The sequence below is a fragment of the Microchirus variegatus genome, assembly GCF_963457635.1.
Source record: "Microchirus variegatus genome assembly, chromosome: 22".
Taxonomy (NCBI): domain Eukaryota; kingdom Metazoa; phylum Chordata; class Actinopteri; order Pleuronectiformes; family Soleidae; genus Microchirus; species Microchirus variegatus.
This window is the reverse complement of record NC_139823.1, coordinates 2,969,988-2,987,204: the sequence shown is the minus strand read 5'-3', so window position 1 is coordinate 2,987,204 and position 17,217 is coordinate 2,969,988. Positions and strand designations below refer to the sequence as shown.

At 39.1% G+C, this 17,217-nt stretch overlaps 1 protein-coding gene across 1 annotated transcript in view; it reads left to right on the top strand.

Moving 5' to 3' along the window:
- The first annotated feature begins 14,673 nt into the window (after window positions 1–14,673).
- Window positions 14,674–17,217, top strand: part of LOC310943411 (follistatin-related protein 1-like) — a 28,829-nt gene continuing 26,285 nt past the window's right edge. Inside the window, exons 1-2 of the mRNA XM_083908971.1 lie at window positions 14,674–14,831; window positions 14,978–15,034. Of these exons, the coding sequence (XP_083765097.1) occupies window positions 14,978–15,034 (57 nt within the window). The 5' untranslated portion in view covers window positions 14,674–14,831. The remainder of the gene's footprint in view (window positions 14,832–14,977; window positions 15,035–17,217) is intronic.

Below are 17,217 nucleotides of genomic sequence, written 5' to 3'. Positions count from 1 at the left end.
GATCATGCACTGTAAGAAATCTATAAGTTATAGAATTGTTATGGTGCATGTGTAACAGAGTTAAAATGCACCTTTATTATGTATTATATTTGGTTTGTGAATTTCATCATATTTAAATAGCTTTATTTTCCTTTTGCCAACGATGGAGTTTGCTAGAGTCGGAGATGAGTTAAGTTGAAGAAGACTTTATTGGATGCAACTCAGATCTGAGGACAACTGAGACAATGCAGAACATAAGTAGTAACAGTTTTCTCTGTCAGTCTGCCCGTGAGTCCCAGAGTTAGGATGTTTAAAGGTGCTGCATGGAGCTGCCTTGATGACTTGTCAGTCATCTGCCCCAGTCTGGTCAGTCTCAGCGAAAATACGAAGAGACGAAATTCTGTAGAAAACCGACTGGTGCAGACAGTATGTAAGTAGTTTCCAGAATAGTTTTATTTCAGTTTGTTAAATCCACCAAAATCATTTGTCTTTAAAAACAACAAGCATTTCATAAATCATCCTCTGTTTTATACTTTCAGCATTTGGAACACTGTTTTGCCGCCATCTGCTGGCGTATTAACACAACTACATACATGGGCCCCTTTGTCAACATTTTAACATGAAAAATCAAGGGACAAGCAGTCATGATATCACCCATAAGAACTTGAACTCTTGTTTTGAACCCTTGAGATTCATGATTTGAGCCTGAACTACAGCATATTCACAGACATCACCTGCAGCCAGGCGATTCAAGCTGTCAATCACACTGGTGTCCACTTGTGTGTGTAACACAGAAATGAGAAAAACAAAATCAGCATTATTCATCAAATATCAGACTTACACAACATAAAGTCAAAGATTGTTATGAGAAGCAGAACAATTTGACCTTCAATGTCAATATCTGTAAGTGATTCATAATAAAAGGCACGTAATTATGACTTCTGTACACCTTCAATTTAAAGTAAACTATGGTGAGTTATAGAAATCAAGTTACACTTGATTTCTATACTTCAGAAATTGAACTTTAAAGCCAAAATGTGTCTCAAAACATAATTTTAGATGAATTATTGTCTTGATCTATACACGTCCTATTCCACAGACTGAAGAGAACATCTTTGTTCCTCAAATCTGCACAAATATCACAAGGTAATCATTTTTAAATACATTATCGGAATGAAAATGAGCATAAAGCTGTAAAAATGACCATCCCCTCTGATATCATGAAGTATATCGCAGTTTCTGTTAAAAATAATCGCAATTAGATATTTATTCAAAATCATTCAGCCCGAGTTCACTCCCTGTTCCTTTTGTAACAATATCATCTTATTCAGGAATAATGGAAAAAAATTTTTTTTTCTGTTTTAGAAAACCTTGCTGGATTCATTTTGAATCATCCTCGTCATCACTAGGCTCATCTCTCTTGTTCTTTCTGCTCATGATCTCTTATATATTTATTCAGCCTTAACCTGAACATCGGTGAAGTAGAGGCCCCAGTTTTGACTGGATCTTGTGCTTCGATTATATTCTGCACAGCTTTGGTGTTGAGGTGTTGTCGTCTGTAGAGACTGGAGAAAAAAAAGAAAAAAAAACATCGATGAAAATAGACACAGGAAATGGCAGAGGCTGTGGGAGAATGTTTAGTGAGAAACGTGAAATGTCTGAGGTATAGTTGAAGGTTATTCTGACCTCTCCTCCTGACTGAACATGAAACTGAGCACAACTGTAGGTCCTGCTGTCAAAGTGGACTTTCTTTTTTGAGCTCGTGGCCAAACATTTGCTTCTTCTGAGGAAAAAGAAAGATGATTCAAATTTTTGTCATTTAGATGACATGACATGAGAGCAGTAGAGGAAGAGATAATTAAACATTTACTGAAATAAAATAATGCTATCAAAGTAAATGCTGCTTTAAATGTTTTATCATTATGGGATGCAAACTTTACTTTTGATTACTACCATGCTTATGTTTTAGCTGCTTTTATCGAATTGAATTGAATTGAATGACTTTATTCCTCCCCCGGGGGGAAACGCACTTTTACAACAGCTGTTAAGGCGACAAGAGGTGCAGAAATGTGAAAGTGCATAATAAGTAAAAAGAAAGACAATGTAAAGATAAGAGTAGAAATAGGATAAAAATAAAATACAATAAGGTAAAAATTACGCTCTTATATAAGTAAGTAAAAAGAAATAAAACATAAGATAAGAGTAAAAATAGAATAAAATAAAATACAATATGGTAAAAAATTAAATTAAACTCAAAAAGTCAAGATTTTGATGGATTTTTCTTAGATTTTGGATTTTTCTTAGTCTTTTTTTAAAAGACCGGGGATAATGTCCCTACAAGGAAAAATGTCCCCACAAAAAAGGTGTTTTGCCAGAGGGTGGTCCACACAAGCATTGAAACACACACACACACACACACACACACACACACACACACACACACACACACACACACACATTATGGAGACCACTTTCCGGGACCAGCATAATGCATGATGTCCCCACAAGTAAAAAATGTCCCCACAGGTTTTTTTCCAGGGGGTGGTCCACACAAGCATATAAAGAGAATAGTATACACACACACGAACACACACACACACACACACACACACACACACACACACACACACACACACACACACACACACGTCTTTACCACATTGTGGGGACCACTTACTGGGAACAGGCGTAATGTCCCTACAAGGAAAAATGTCCACACAAAAAGGTGTTTTGCCAGAGGGTGGTCCACACAAGCATAGAAAGACACACACACACACACACACACACACACACACACACACACACACACACACACACACACACACACACACACACACACACACAGTACCAAACATCCCACTCACCCGTAGCATCTGACAGTGGCAGTGATGCCACACAGGAGCAGCACAGCTACAGTTACAGCTACAGTTATAGATGGGAGTACATAATACTGATATTGGACAGATGAGTTTTCTGGGGGGAGAAAAAAAATCAGATGTGAATTGATTCAGAGAGCAGACAGTTTGTGTTTATGAAATGTACAATGCCTGGTGCCAGGCTCCACTTACCTTCATGTTTCTCAGACACAGTTAAATTCCACACGTCAGTCCTTACATCAAGCATCTCAGTTACCTCACATCTATAGAGTCCTGTGTCATTGTGCTGAGCACCATCAATACTCAGCGTAGAAGGAAAACCAGGATCTATTCTCACTCTGTGAGAGTCGAAGGTGGAAAAGGTCTGATTGTCGTCTGTTCTGTGAGCAAAGAGAAGCCTGTCTTTGGTCCAGTTGATTTGGAGCACGACTTCAACAGTTATGTTGCAAGTGAACATGACGGAGTCTCCCGTGGACACCAGCACATTCTTGTGGGCATCTGGAAGAATATTGGACATAGACAGTTGCAATTAGTCGATATTGTCGATGGTGGAATATGTAATAAAATCATGCAGCAAAATCACAACTGTTTTTACATATCATACCTGCCAGGACGTGACACGAACATAAGAGCTGAACATAGAGCAGAGCTGCTTGGTTTAGGAGAAACATGATGACCACAAAGGCTGAACTTCTCAGTCAAGTCCTTATGTGTGATGGTGAAGGAAGGAAAAGGAAGTGGTTACCACCTCCTTTTCACTCCTTCACCAATTGCTGTTCCGTTAAGCTTGCTATTAAGGTTAAGCTCTATACGTCTAATGACAATATTGATAATTCAACCTTGAAAATTCAGTTTTTTTTATTATTAGGAACAATGACAAAAATCGAATTTACAAAATGCACATACACATACCAGACATTTGACATGTGCGCATGATGCTGGTGACACTTAAAGCACAGAGTGACACATCACTGCTCAACAAGGTTTAAGAGTTGGGCGAACCACAACATTTTAGTCCATTTCAAACGTTGTGTTACTTTTATCATCACAACACTCTATTGATACAACCAAACCTGTTCATTTAATGATATTAATACATTACTGTATTCACTGGTGACACAAGCATGACCACATAAATATTCTGTTTCTACATTCTGTGTCAAATCAGTAATGGTGGAAAAAACACAATACATAACTCCATGCCATCCTTTACTGAACCCTAGGGGGCAGAAAACACCAGTTAAAGCCATACAGCCAACAGTCTCCAGTTTAAATCAGGGGTCTCAAACTCAAATGACCTGGGGGCCAATGCGCATTTATTGCGGTCAAGAAGGGGCCGTCATAGAGAACAAAAAGTGGGGGGAAAAAAACAACAACTGTTCAGAATTTTGCATCATTATATCACACATATACTTAATAATACTATTTATGATGCAAAATGAATGTATTAATATCAAAAACAGACATTTATTTTAAATTACATCAATAATAGTGTGGACAACTGTAATTAAAATTCGTACCAGGAGCCGTTTCGGCCACTTCCATTTTGTGGCTCAGACCCTAACAAGTGTATTTATATATATAATTGAATGTTGTTTATGATACATTTAAAAATGGGATAATTATGACCAAATGTCTTATTATTACTGTTAAAAAAATTGCTAGGAAACATAATATATTATATATTATATTAAATATATATATATATATATATATATATATATATATATATATAATATTATATTCTATCACCTCGCTGGCAGCTGTGCCTCAGCTACACACTGTTTAAAAGACAGGGAGGTCGTGGGCCATGTTTTCATCATAACATGATATTAAGTGGGGGGGCCGCATGTGGCCCCCAGGCCGCCAGTTTGAGACCCCTGGTTTAAATTGTTTGACTGCCAGCACAAGAAACATTGTTCAAAATTTTCAACATGTTATCAATAAATCTATCACAAATAAAGCATAATAATAATAATATTAACACACAATACAACAATATATAATTCCTTAAAAGTAAGGACAAAGTTAAATAAAACATCAAAAACATTCACTTCTTTTGAAATTGAAATTCAACTCCATGGGCCATTTTATAGTTTCACATAAACATAAACGGCATGCCAGCTCCTCAGAGTCCGTAGATTGAGTTCAGCCTCTCCATGTACTGACTCCTGTGATTTTTATTCATTCGTTCATCTGTTTGTGTGTGCAGCGCCGCCTACAGAGGACAACAGTGTAAGCAAAATTGAACAATTTCACAAAAAGAAGAAAAGGAAAAGGAATGTGACGACATGAAGATGTAGAAAGCTCATCTGACCTCTGCGTCTGACTGAGGAGGAGACTGTACCTGGACTGGCTCCTCATATGGAGACCGGCTCCTGACTTTTCTGTAGAGATCAAACAGTGACCCATGACGACACCCATTCATTAAATAAAAAAAAAGGGCCAATAGTTTGATTATTTAAAGCTCACATAGAGTGGTCCTGTTGCACATATATGTCAGTTATGGAGGTCTACTTACATACATTAACTTGTTTTTATGGCCAAAAACCTCCTAGTTGCTGTAAACGAGCCGATAGAAATCCTCTTTTCTGACGCTGTTTCCCAGCCACAATATTTGAGACTCAACTCTCTCACCCAGAAGACAGAGTCTTGTGATTGGCCAGTACCCGGAAGTGACATATTCAGCACACTGGACTAGTGCCCGGAGCATAATTTCCTAAACAAAAAGACAATAATTTCTCTAATTGTACAAGATGTTTGAGGACAGATTACCTGTATCTGAGTTATTAAAAGAATTAAGAGGCTGCTGTACTCGGTAAAATTGCACAAAATTTACTAAAGGAAAGCTGTGTCCAATATTCATTTGCTGTTATTATCTTTTTGCTTTTGTTGATTTATGCGTGTGTGAAATAACCAACAAAAAGACAAAATGCATATATTTAAATGATCACTTTAGAAGTATTGTTAGTGGTGGCTCTGTGTGTTTGCTTGTGCTTCCACACTTGCATTTGCCAAAAACAATAGGGCGAAGTTCTGCCATCTCTGATTGCCTTGTAATTTTTTATTTTTTTTTATCGAATTTACATCTAGCAAAGTTGCAGTGGCGTTGCAAGTTATCATGACCGTTTGTCATGTCAAGAAGTGACACAAACACCAAACCTCTAACAAAAAGATCCTCACATGACCACATTTACCCTGGCTGCACACTGTGGATATCCTCCTCCAAAAATATCTTGACCAAAAGACAAAACACACGGCTGCTCGTGCCACTTTCTGCAGTGCCGTGAAAAAAGAGCCATGGAGGGACGAGACGAAACCTTCTGGTGATCAAAGCTCTAACAGGAGGTTAGAAAAGCATCTACGTGTCGTGACACTTAAATCATCAGTGGATTGACAGGGTTTTTGGGAACAATTCATATATTTTTTCCCCATCAAACTGATTCGACAATTCTCAGCACAAGGTTTGCTCACAGTCAGAGAACAACACTGTGTTCAATTCATAAATGAAACACTGATTGAGGATGTCTCTCATGTCTTCTTGACCGCAAATCAACTTCTCCCTGCACCAGGTCACAAGATGATCTTCCTCTTGAAAAACCACCACATTACCACTGGAAAGCTTGTTCATATTATTATAATAAGTATTATTATTATCAAGTTGATCCCTTTCATTCAGTTAAATGTTATTATATGTCTTTTGCAGGGCGACCTTGTATTTGAAAGAGGCTTTTCCCTCTTTTAAATACAGACTCTCTGTTGGATGCTTTAAGCGCCATTGATATAACAATTTCATCTCATTTAATTGGCATCTGTGAGTCGGTTCATTAACTCGTGCTGTTATATTTTTGCCTTTTATGATTGTCATGTTTTCACTCTACGTACAGAGCTGTCTGGAAACATAGTTCACAGGCTGTGAAAGTTGTTCCACGTCGACACTTGACTTGGGGGGGGGGGGGGGGGGGCTGTTGTTAACTGTTTCAAAGGTCAAGAAGGAACTTCCAAAGCAATACCACAAGCAGCTCTATGAAAGGTCACATTAGCCTCTCGTAGAAGTGAAATTCTTTAAGTGAAATTTCAAAACCTGCACGTGAGTCATCAGTGATCATTTGTCTGATTTGGATAGAATGAACCATTAACCCTTTAAGGTACTACTCAACCATTTGGTCGACCACACTTTAAGTCACTATATCTGATTGAAAAATGCATCAAGCTGAACTCACTAACACTTAATATCACTTGTTCTGAACTTTAGGAATTATGCAAACCAGGTTTATTATGAACAGACGTCTCAACTGTTTGGTAGAGGCCTGTAACTGTAATATTGTAGGGTCTAATTGAAAAACCCCAAAAAAACAACATTTATATATATTGACTGTCGTTATTGTTATCATAAGTAAATAAAACTAAAAAAAAATGCAAAGAAATCATTTTTCCTTTGCTTTTCTCTTGGTGCGTACCTTAAAAGGTTAAATGCAAACATGGAGCTTTATAGGTATTATAAAGGCTTTAGTGTTTTTGCATCAGCGTAGAAATGACAACAATTCTTGTGACATAATTTGAAACTTGCCTGTATAAGCAGACAGCTGCAGTGATGCCACACAGAAGCAATCCAACCACAGGTGCAAGTCCGTAAATGAAAGTCTCTGGAACTGGGGGACAGTCAGGTATAAAATAAAATCAGGTAGCAGACAGTTTGAGTTTATGAACTGTACGGCTGGTGCAGCAATAGCTAGCGTTGCTTTGTGTTGTACTTACCTTTATGTTCCTCAGGCACAGCTAAATTCCATGCAACTGTCGTTATATCACGTTTGTAGGTTACAACACATTTGTAAAGTCCTGTGTCTTCATGCTGAGCACTCAAAATAGTCAGGTTTGAAAAACAGCAAGGGTCTATTGTCACTGTTTGGTAGGTGAAATTTGAGATAGTAATAGTCTCATTTCCTGATATCTTATGAGCAGAAAGAAATTTGTCTTTGGTCCAGTTAATTTGTGTTAGTTCTTTCTCTCCTGATATGTTGCAGTTGAAGATGACAGGGTCTCCGCTGGCCACCTGTACCTGTTCATAATTATCCAACTCTGAAAAACAACAATGGGTCAGTGTTTCGATGACATATGCGACAACATCTGCAGAGAAACAATGCGAGAATATCAAAAACACAAATCTTTACCATACCTGCAAGGACATAGCACACAGCTAGGAGCTGAATCGAGAACAGAGCTGCTTGATTTCGATGAAACATGACGACCACAACACAGAGACTGATGTGCGTTCATCTGTGTTTTGTGGAGGAGGCGCAGAGAGGAGGAAGTGGTGAGTTGCTTTTTCAGCTTAGCTCAGAACTGTGTGTCAGAAGAAAATGAAGTATTAATAATAATGATTGAGAAAAGAAGAAGTCATGTTTGGTCAGTGCGGACAACAAACTGGTAATGTACATACACATTTCAGTCAGTCAGGAAGAAATAAATATGAAGTAATCATATGAATTGCACATAGGAAATGTGCTACAGGAAAAAGAACACCTCTGCAATATGGTGTGAACTTGCTTAACGGTTTTAACAGCCATGCCAACTGAACTCTTCCTCTTAAAAGGATAGTTCAAGTTTTTTCATAGTGTGTTAGTATCATACATTTTTATTTAACCTTGAAAACACCATTGCCGGGTGCAAATACATTTATGTGATTTTCATGATAACCAAATTTCATCTTCATTATTTCATTAATCTTTCTTTTTAGAAATGGTTTGTTCCCAAATTCCTAATTTTCCAGTCATTTTGGAGCATTTTTATATCGTCCCCTAGACATGACGCAGTTTAAAATAGAAGAACACTACTCAAATTTGTCATGTATTGACACATTTTTTGATATATTTTGATCACAAGTACTTTTTATTGGGTGTATTTATTATCTCGGGTAAAAATCACCCGGCGTAAGTGATGGTGTTTTGAATTTGAGCGATAGTTTTGTAGGGTTAAGCAAGTTGGAAAACTCGTATGAAAGTCCGCTAAGGTAACAGATTAAGAAGAGAAAAGAATACAGTAAGTTATTATTATTGTCATTTTATCTTATTTTAAAGCGACCTTTAACCTCTTCTTCACGGTTGCCCCGGGACCTAAGAAATCTCAAATGGCACAGATGGTGCCAAACTGTGCCAAACTGTGCCAAAAGAGAGAACGCCTAGACATCTTTTTTACTAAAACCTCTGTAATTTCACTCTACTTCATTTCAGCAGCATCAGACTTTGCACAGCTCATGTCCACATGTTCTTACATGACCTCCATGTGTTTTTAAGCTCCTACTGCATATTTTAAAGGTGATCTTTGCTTTAAAATGCAATATTTTTTTAGGCGAGAGAAAAAAATCCTTCATTTATGCTGTGTTCCATGTACATTTACTCTGACTACAGTGTCATCTACAGTGAAACGTACACCTCTGGTGTAATCTCACAAGTGTTATCTGTAGTTTGATACCAAGATAATCCACATAGAGCTTGTAACTGCAGAGAGTTACTCTATTTAGTTTGGGCATGTCATTTTCGAGCAGGGACTCCAAAAGGAGGGTCAGGGAAGAAGTGGTTAAGTTCAGCCAATGAGCGTCACCCACATGTGAGCTGATATTTCTCTTTTTGCTCCCTGTTTCTCTCTCTTTCATAATGCAGGGCTGACGGAGCAGAATGTGATTAAAGGCCTTGAAATCTTTTTAAATAACATTCTTGCCAGAGCTCTATGGAGCGCACTGTATATACATTTGTGTGCGTGTACTGCATATTCTGTACGTGTCACTGACATTTGACAATGTCTGACGCAATGCGCGTGCCCGCCTCTACTGTGTAGGACTTGTTGAGCATAATTTCCTCTATGGCACAGTATGTGCAAATGCAATGGTTTTTCCAAAGGTCAGAAGGTTAATGTATGAGGTAACAGCAGGGACTCAGAGAGAGAGACAAAGAGAAAATAAAACAATGTTGTTGTTTTTTTCAACCACTAACACAATTCAAATACTTTTAACATCGACTCATTTGTTTCCATCGAAGACACAGAACCCTCTCCAAAGCCATCTCTCTTAGCACAACCATGATTCGCATTGATTAGCTTGTTTTGACTGCACTCATTATCCTTCCCTGCACTGTCTCTAATACGCACAACTGGGAAATTATGAAAGCAGGGTGATGCTGTTTGCGAGTCCTCTGCGCAGACCGTACTCCCCTACACAAATGTTCCTACTATAGGAAGTCTCAACACTGTTAGCTGTTAACCACACACTTTCACATACGGTATATATCACACACAGACAAGAGTACAGAGAGAGATCAGTGGACCCACGTGATAGAAAAACAGCGAACACAAATTAAAAAATATGTTTGTGTGCACGTGTGTGTAGAGAGAGTAAGCGTCTGAGAGAGTGATTGTGTGAGACTGTGGCTACTCTGACCCTCTCAGGCACTGATGTATGTTGTGTGAATATTTGAGATGCCTCTCAGAATGAAAGCCTCTGGCAGAACAAGGAGAGACATCAGAGGAAGCTAAAAAAAAACCTCTGTTCTCCACCCTGAATACTGCATGGCTCGTATCTACACGTACAGCGCATGAATTTAAAGAAGAACGCAGATTTCACGCTGGCGCCTCGGAGAGGGAGTGAGCACTGTGTGTTGGACGGTGCAGCGAGTATTAAGTATTCATTCTCTCTCATATGATTGCTATTTCACACGTGATGATAAGGTGTGAAATGTGTTCACTTCCTAACAGATGACATTATAAGATAAGATGTCTGCTTTTATTATTTACTCGAGCTGCTTTTATTTGTTTTTTCTTATTTGTAATATTGTTTTAATGAGTATTTGCGGGAGGAGAACTCACTTGTACGAAAGGCCAAAAGAGGGTGCCGCTAATTGGTAATTTGATTTTAATCTTTATTTTTGCATTATTTCTTAAGAGCATACACAATATGCTATGTAGCTGCATTTCAGGATGTAAAACACTAAGCTATGGTTCACATCCTGAATGCTATGGTTCACACACTTGTGGTTAGGCTGAAGCAAAATGCCACTGTTGATGAGAACAGTCTCTAGAAACAGCAAAAACCCATTAGTTATGCTTCGATATTGTAGAGTAAATGATGAGACTGGATGGAAAACAGTAGACCAAAGACTTAGTATTGCACTCTCATAACATTGACATATTCACATGAGGAAATCAGTGGAGCAGATAGGGCTTTAATCCTTCTTTTTGGACAAAACCAGGTGCCTACATTGTCCACCGTTTATTTGTAACAGGAGAAGTAGCCTGGAGAATGTAAAGTTCAAGTCAGCCATACCACCGACATGACTAAATGAAGTTTCTCTCTGTGTTGCTTCGCAGCAGAAAAACTGTTTCGTAACGCCCAAAGGGAAGCTAAAAAAAAGCTAAAAAAAAACGGAATTTCACAGAGCTTCCTGCATGCCAGTAAAGCAAGGAAGGCAGGCAAAGTCAAGTGAGACAAAGTGGAGAAAAAAAAGAAAAACTAAATCCATAAACAATAATATTCATGAGTATCATAAAACTCACTCTTTCAAAAAAAAAATAATCATGTTTTTCAATGTTATTCAGTGTCTATGCTGATAAAATATGTAACACCACAATCCACAAACATGACACACATTTGACAGAGAGGCCCTGGGGTGGTGAATAATCACCGCATCTATTTACACAGGTACGCGTCCTCAAAAGAGATTCAATTATATGTAATTGATGGCCTGCAATGAGCAAGAAAATCCATTCCTCCCCTTTCCTACTCCACAAAACTTCTGTGTGCGGCGGTGTTTGATGCCACAGACCTTCCATCTTAATGGCTCTTTAATTACTCCTCGCTGGAGCATGCACACCGGTGATCATGAAATACTGAAATCATAATAAGAAGATTTGAACATTAATCTTTCAGCACATGCAGGGAAAGGTCCTTCTCTGTGGGGCTTCTGTGGATGTAAGGCTGACTGAAGGGCACAGCCAGAGAGGGAGCCATTGTTCAGCTTAAATTGTCTTGTACATTAATAATGTGACAGTCAGCTGAAATAGGAAATCACTTGTCTACAGCCAGGTGCAACAACAATCAACACTTGCACCTGAAGACATTGTCGTCAGATAAATAACAATCTGCATCTCGTTGAGCGATTCAGTATACAGACAGGTCCACAAATATTGGGACATCTTATGGACCTGTCTGCCAGAGAACATGAGGACATTTTTAAAAGCAGTCTCCTTTTTGACTTGTTTTAGGTTTTTTTTTTTTACTTTAAAAGTCTAAAATGATGGGCAGTGGCTTCCTGCCGGGCAGCCAATCTTGGTTCTGGTGGCTGCCACCTCCTGAAGCAGAAGGCTCCCTGTGATCTTCTGTGCCCAGCCTTTTTATTCTTATTATTATGACCATGGGCCACATGGCTGATGTATTGGATGCAAGGCCTGTGATCCTCATGTGGAGGATAAAGGGATAGAAGATGAATAGAGGGAGGAATGTATGTTTTATCAATGACAGGGATTAAGGGTGTAGGGCAGGGGTCTGCCACCTTTAGAATGAAAAGAGCCATTTTGTCCCCTCTCCACCCAAATAAAATTATTCTGGAGCCGCAAAAAACCTATTTGATCCTTAAAATGAAGGTAAAATCACATGTAAAGTTGTCGTTTTTACACATACTATATTTAAAGAACTATACAGTTCGTCGCACGTTGATACCAAAAAATGACTTTGAGTTTGACTTTGACAAAAACCAAAATCAAAACCGCTTTTATTTATGCGTTTAACTTGACAAAAAAGTGTGGAAAAACATGAAAACTTTTTTCCTTCAAAGTGAGAAGGAGCCACTACAGAGGGGCTGAAGAGCCACATGAGGCTCTGGAGCTGCAGGTTGCAGTCCCCTGGTGTAGGGAATTAGATGGACAGGCAGTGTTTTTTTATTACGTTAGTGTTTTTTGTATAAAAATTGTTCTCTAAATAAAGTTTGATGAATTGATTTATAATTATATTTCCACCCATGCACGGTCAAAAAACATGCAGATTTGGGGATTTGGCAAATTGGACCCTCGAAATTGATCATAGGTGTGAATGTGTCTCTATATGTGGCCCTGTGGTGGACTGAGTGAGTGGGTGAAGTGTCTTAGATACACACATGAACACAGCAAATATGTTTACAATGTACTATAAGTTTTTGTCCACACGTAACACAATACACAATATTGTGATAGATAGATACACAATGCCCAATAATTACATTTACAGAAGCTGAAGGCTTGACCTGAAGCATTGCCTTCTGCATCGTCGTTGACCATAGTGTATGCACAGGTTAAGCAGTTGTTCTTCTGATGTGCCCCCTAAGGGAGACTGAAGGTCAAACGGCAAAAAAAAAGGGCATAAGGTGATGTATAGGAGGAGGAGGAGCAGGTAGCCTTTAAAAAGTGGCATCTTGCTCAGGGAGAGTTAGAGCTTCTTGGGAATTTGGCTGAAGTTCTCCCGAGTGAACCGCAGCGCTTGGAATTGACACTTGACTTGTAACAGAATAAAGATCTCTTTGATCGTCTGTACAGTGGATCTTCATTCTCAGCTGATAGTCAAAACGTGTCAAGTGTGAACCAATCAGAAAGCCACTGATGACATCATCCTTTTGGAAAGGACCATGTACAGGACAAAATTCTCTATTTTTGGGACTCAGTGACCCCCGTTCAGATTGTCACAACATTTGTCCTGAGTGACCCAGTCACACAAACCACATTCAAAGACGGTCAGCACAGGATTAGAAATCCCCTTGGAACAGGAGAAAATTAACCCCTGTTCAGAATAAACCTGGGTATAGTTTGACCCAGGCCAGAGTTTAACCCGGGGAATAAACAGCCCTAGGCCTGAGCTAACTACAGTGTATACCCCTCTTGTGCAAAGAGGTTTTGTTTATATGTACACAGTATATTCACACTCACTGTATTTTACCCTGGAATAATCTATATTTTAGCCAAAAATAAAACATCTTGCTTTCTTCAGCAACCTCACAAAATGTGGGATATGTAACTACTTTCGTAAAGTTTCATACATTTATCCAAAACAAGTTACTAACACACTTTCGACATTATACATTTCCTTAAGGTGGTGTTGATATGGTGGATTAAAATGTGTTTATAGTTTTATTGTATTTCCTGTTAATTTGTGTTGTTTTTATAATTTAAATAATAAACAATAATACATATTTTATTGTTTTATTGTTTGTTCTTAGGTCTACTAGGCCACACATTTGTATGTTTTATTTGTTTTATGTATTCATCTCTGATGTACAGCACTTTGTTTCAGCTGTTGTTGTTTTTAAAGTGCTTTATAAATAAAGTTGGATTGAATTGGATTGGAAACGCAATACAATGAAAACCTCTTTTATCCAAGAGGGCTATATTCTGGACTGATTTACCCCTTCCTCATCTGAAGTAATGTGATCAGCATTAGTTTCACTCACCAGTGCTCCATCATTAATCTTTTCCTTTATTTATTGATTTATTTGAAACCAAATCCACATGTGGGTGAATATGATGTGAAGGGCTTGTGTGTATTTATTTTTTTATTTTTTAATCCAGACGTTTAAAAAAAACAACAACAAAAAAAACATCTGGATAAAATCTGGTTGAACAAAAAAAAAGAACAATCAGAGAGAGAGGGAGAGAGAGAGAGAGAGAGCTGCACTCACTTTCCCCGGCTCCTCCTCCTCCTCCTCCTCTGTAAACATCCTCTCAGGAAACCCTGACGTTCTCATTGGTCGCGGTGGTGAAGAGGAGGAGGAGGAGGAGGAGAAGGAGGAGGAGGAGATGCAGACGGACGAGCACGAATTCCTCAGCTCTCCTCAAATTTCTTGTTGAAATCACGGACCGTTTTTTCCCCACGAATCCTCACCGTCAAACACACAGAGCAGCTAACTAACCTCACCGGCTACAAGCTAACTTCACCAGTGCAGCGAGCTGCCCTTCACTAAGACGGTGATACAAGTTTGTTTTTGTGTAGTGTGTGTGTGTGTCTGTGTGTGTGTGTGTGTGTGTGTGTGTAGGAGCTTTTGAACAGCAGCAGTTGTGTCTTTGTTTCTCAAAGTAAACCTCACTTAAACTCTCGGTTCTCTTTTGTCCAGATGTTACGAAGTGTCGCCGTGCTCCTGCTGCTCTCCGTGGCTCTCGCTAACGCCGAGGTAAGTTTGCCTTCTTTCTTTTTTTAATTAAATCTAGTTAAAATCAGTTAAAATGTTTTTTTCAAATGTCAGGAGTGAACCGGAACACATCTGGAGTCAGTCTGGAGTCTTTTACAGCTGGAGTTTCACTTACTGTACCGAGCTATAGCTTGTTATTATGGCATCTATCCGTCTTCTTAAGGAGAAGCAATTACGCCATGATTTTTCGCCACTCCACCCAATTATGAGCTTCATTATGGCGACAATAAAGCTCGCAATTAAGCTTAATTACCACTGGGGGAGTGCTTTATTTCACACCAGGGACGTACATTATATTATCATTCCTAAAAAGAAATTGCACACAGGCACGTGCACACCTCAGTGATGTAAAACGACTGAATAAATACAACTATCTAATAGCATCATTTGCTGCGATTAATCACAATTAATCGTGCCTTTTCATTCCACTAGTGTAGTCTGTAATGGCTGATGTTCAAATGTAAAATCGCTGAATTAACACAAGTTATTGTTTTAAACCAAGGATATTCAAGTTAAGGCCCGGGGGCCAGAACCGGACCCTTCAATCAATTTGGACTGGCCCGCTGCACATTAAGCCTTAAATAATGAATGTATTATTAAAAAGCCAATAACCATTACCATTTGAGAGGTCAAATATACTATCCATGTGTATGTATGTAGGTTTGTAGAAGTATGAAAGAGCCATAGAGAGAGTGGAGATGACAACCTTTGTCTGGGTGTACTCAGTATTTTAGTAGCATTTCTCTGTTTTACTCACAGTTAGTACAAACAACAGCAGTTTCCAGTCTGAAACAGTGAAGTGCACCGTGATTAAATTTAAATGTTATCGCAATCGCAATACAGCCTCCTTATTCCACAGACTTTGTTTCTCACAGATCTGCACAGAAATCACACAGTAATCATTTTTTGAACCTTTTGAATCACCCTTTTGAATGAGAATGAGAATAATGATGTAAAAATGACCATTCCCTCTGATATAGCGAATTGAATTTCCTGTCAAAAATAATCACAATTACATACTTATTCAAAATTGTTCAGCCCGACTGGGCGGGTTATGTAGTTCACCCGCCTTTGTCTTCTGTTAAAAGCAATCACAGCAAGAGCAGTAGCGGCTTTCTTACTTCCGATAAAAGTGGGATGTCGTGACTCGTGAGAATTGTAGAATTGCGGCTCATATGCCCTTTCAGTGGAAACACCTGCAAGTAGTAATCATACTCCATCCATCCATTATCTACCGCTTTATCATAGCGGGGGGTGCTGTGTCTATCTCAGCTGACATAGGGCAATTGGCGGAGCACACGCTGGACAGTTCGCCAGTCCATCACAGAGCCACATATAGAGTCACACAGCCATTCACTCACTCTCACACCTACGGTTAATTTAGAGTGACCAATTCACCGAATCCCCAAGTTTTTGGACTGTGGGAGGAAGCCAGAGAACCCGGAGAAAACCCACGCACACATGGGGAGAACATGCAAATTCCTTACAGAATACACCTTGTTCCTACCCGTGACTTGAACCCAGGGAACCCAGGTCTTTTTGCTGCAAAGGCAAGAGCGTTAACCACTGCACCAACCGTGGGCCCGCAATCATAATCCAAATCATAGAAATATTGCTAAAAAAAAACTAAAACTTAAATGTAAATACATCTACTGTTCGCATCTATCATCAGTCAGTGGGCAATGGGGATACATCCATTTTGACAGGTGTAGTGTACATTTTGTGGTCTGTGGGACTGGCATTTTGCTGGACCACACATACACACACAGAGATAATCTCCCTGTAGTCGTAGTTGTTTGTGGAGTTGTGAGGTTAACCGAACACAAAAGCATGTCACAAGAAGACCAGAGTGACACTGGAGTGACAGACAGCTGTGAAAAGAAAACAAGGGGGAGTGTTGTTTGTGGAGACCTCACCAGCTCTGCTGCTCTTAGGGTTTGCGACCCCCTGATCATTAAATCTGTGGCGTTCATCAGTGCAGAGCACTCTGACAACAGACAGCTGCTTGCATACAAACGCCGTGTTTGGGTGGTCGGTCAGGGAGTTTGTGTGTCTGTCTGTGTACTCAGGGGTGGTGAGTGTGCTCAGGGGTTGAGAGAATACTCACCTTGTGGGTTTTCGCACTGCATCGCTAAGTAGTCCAACCTCTGAGTCAACACAGAAAT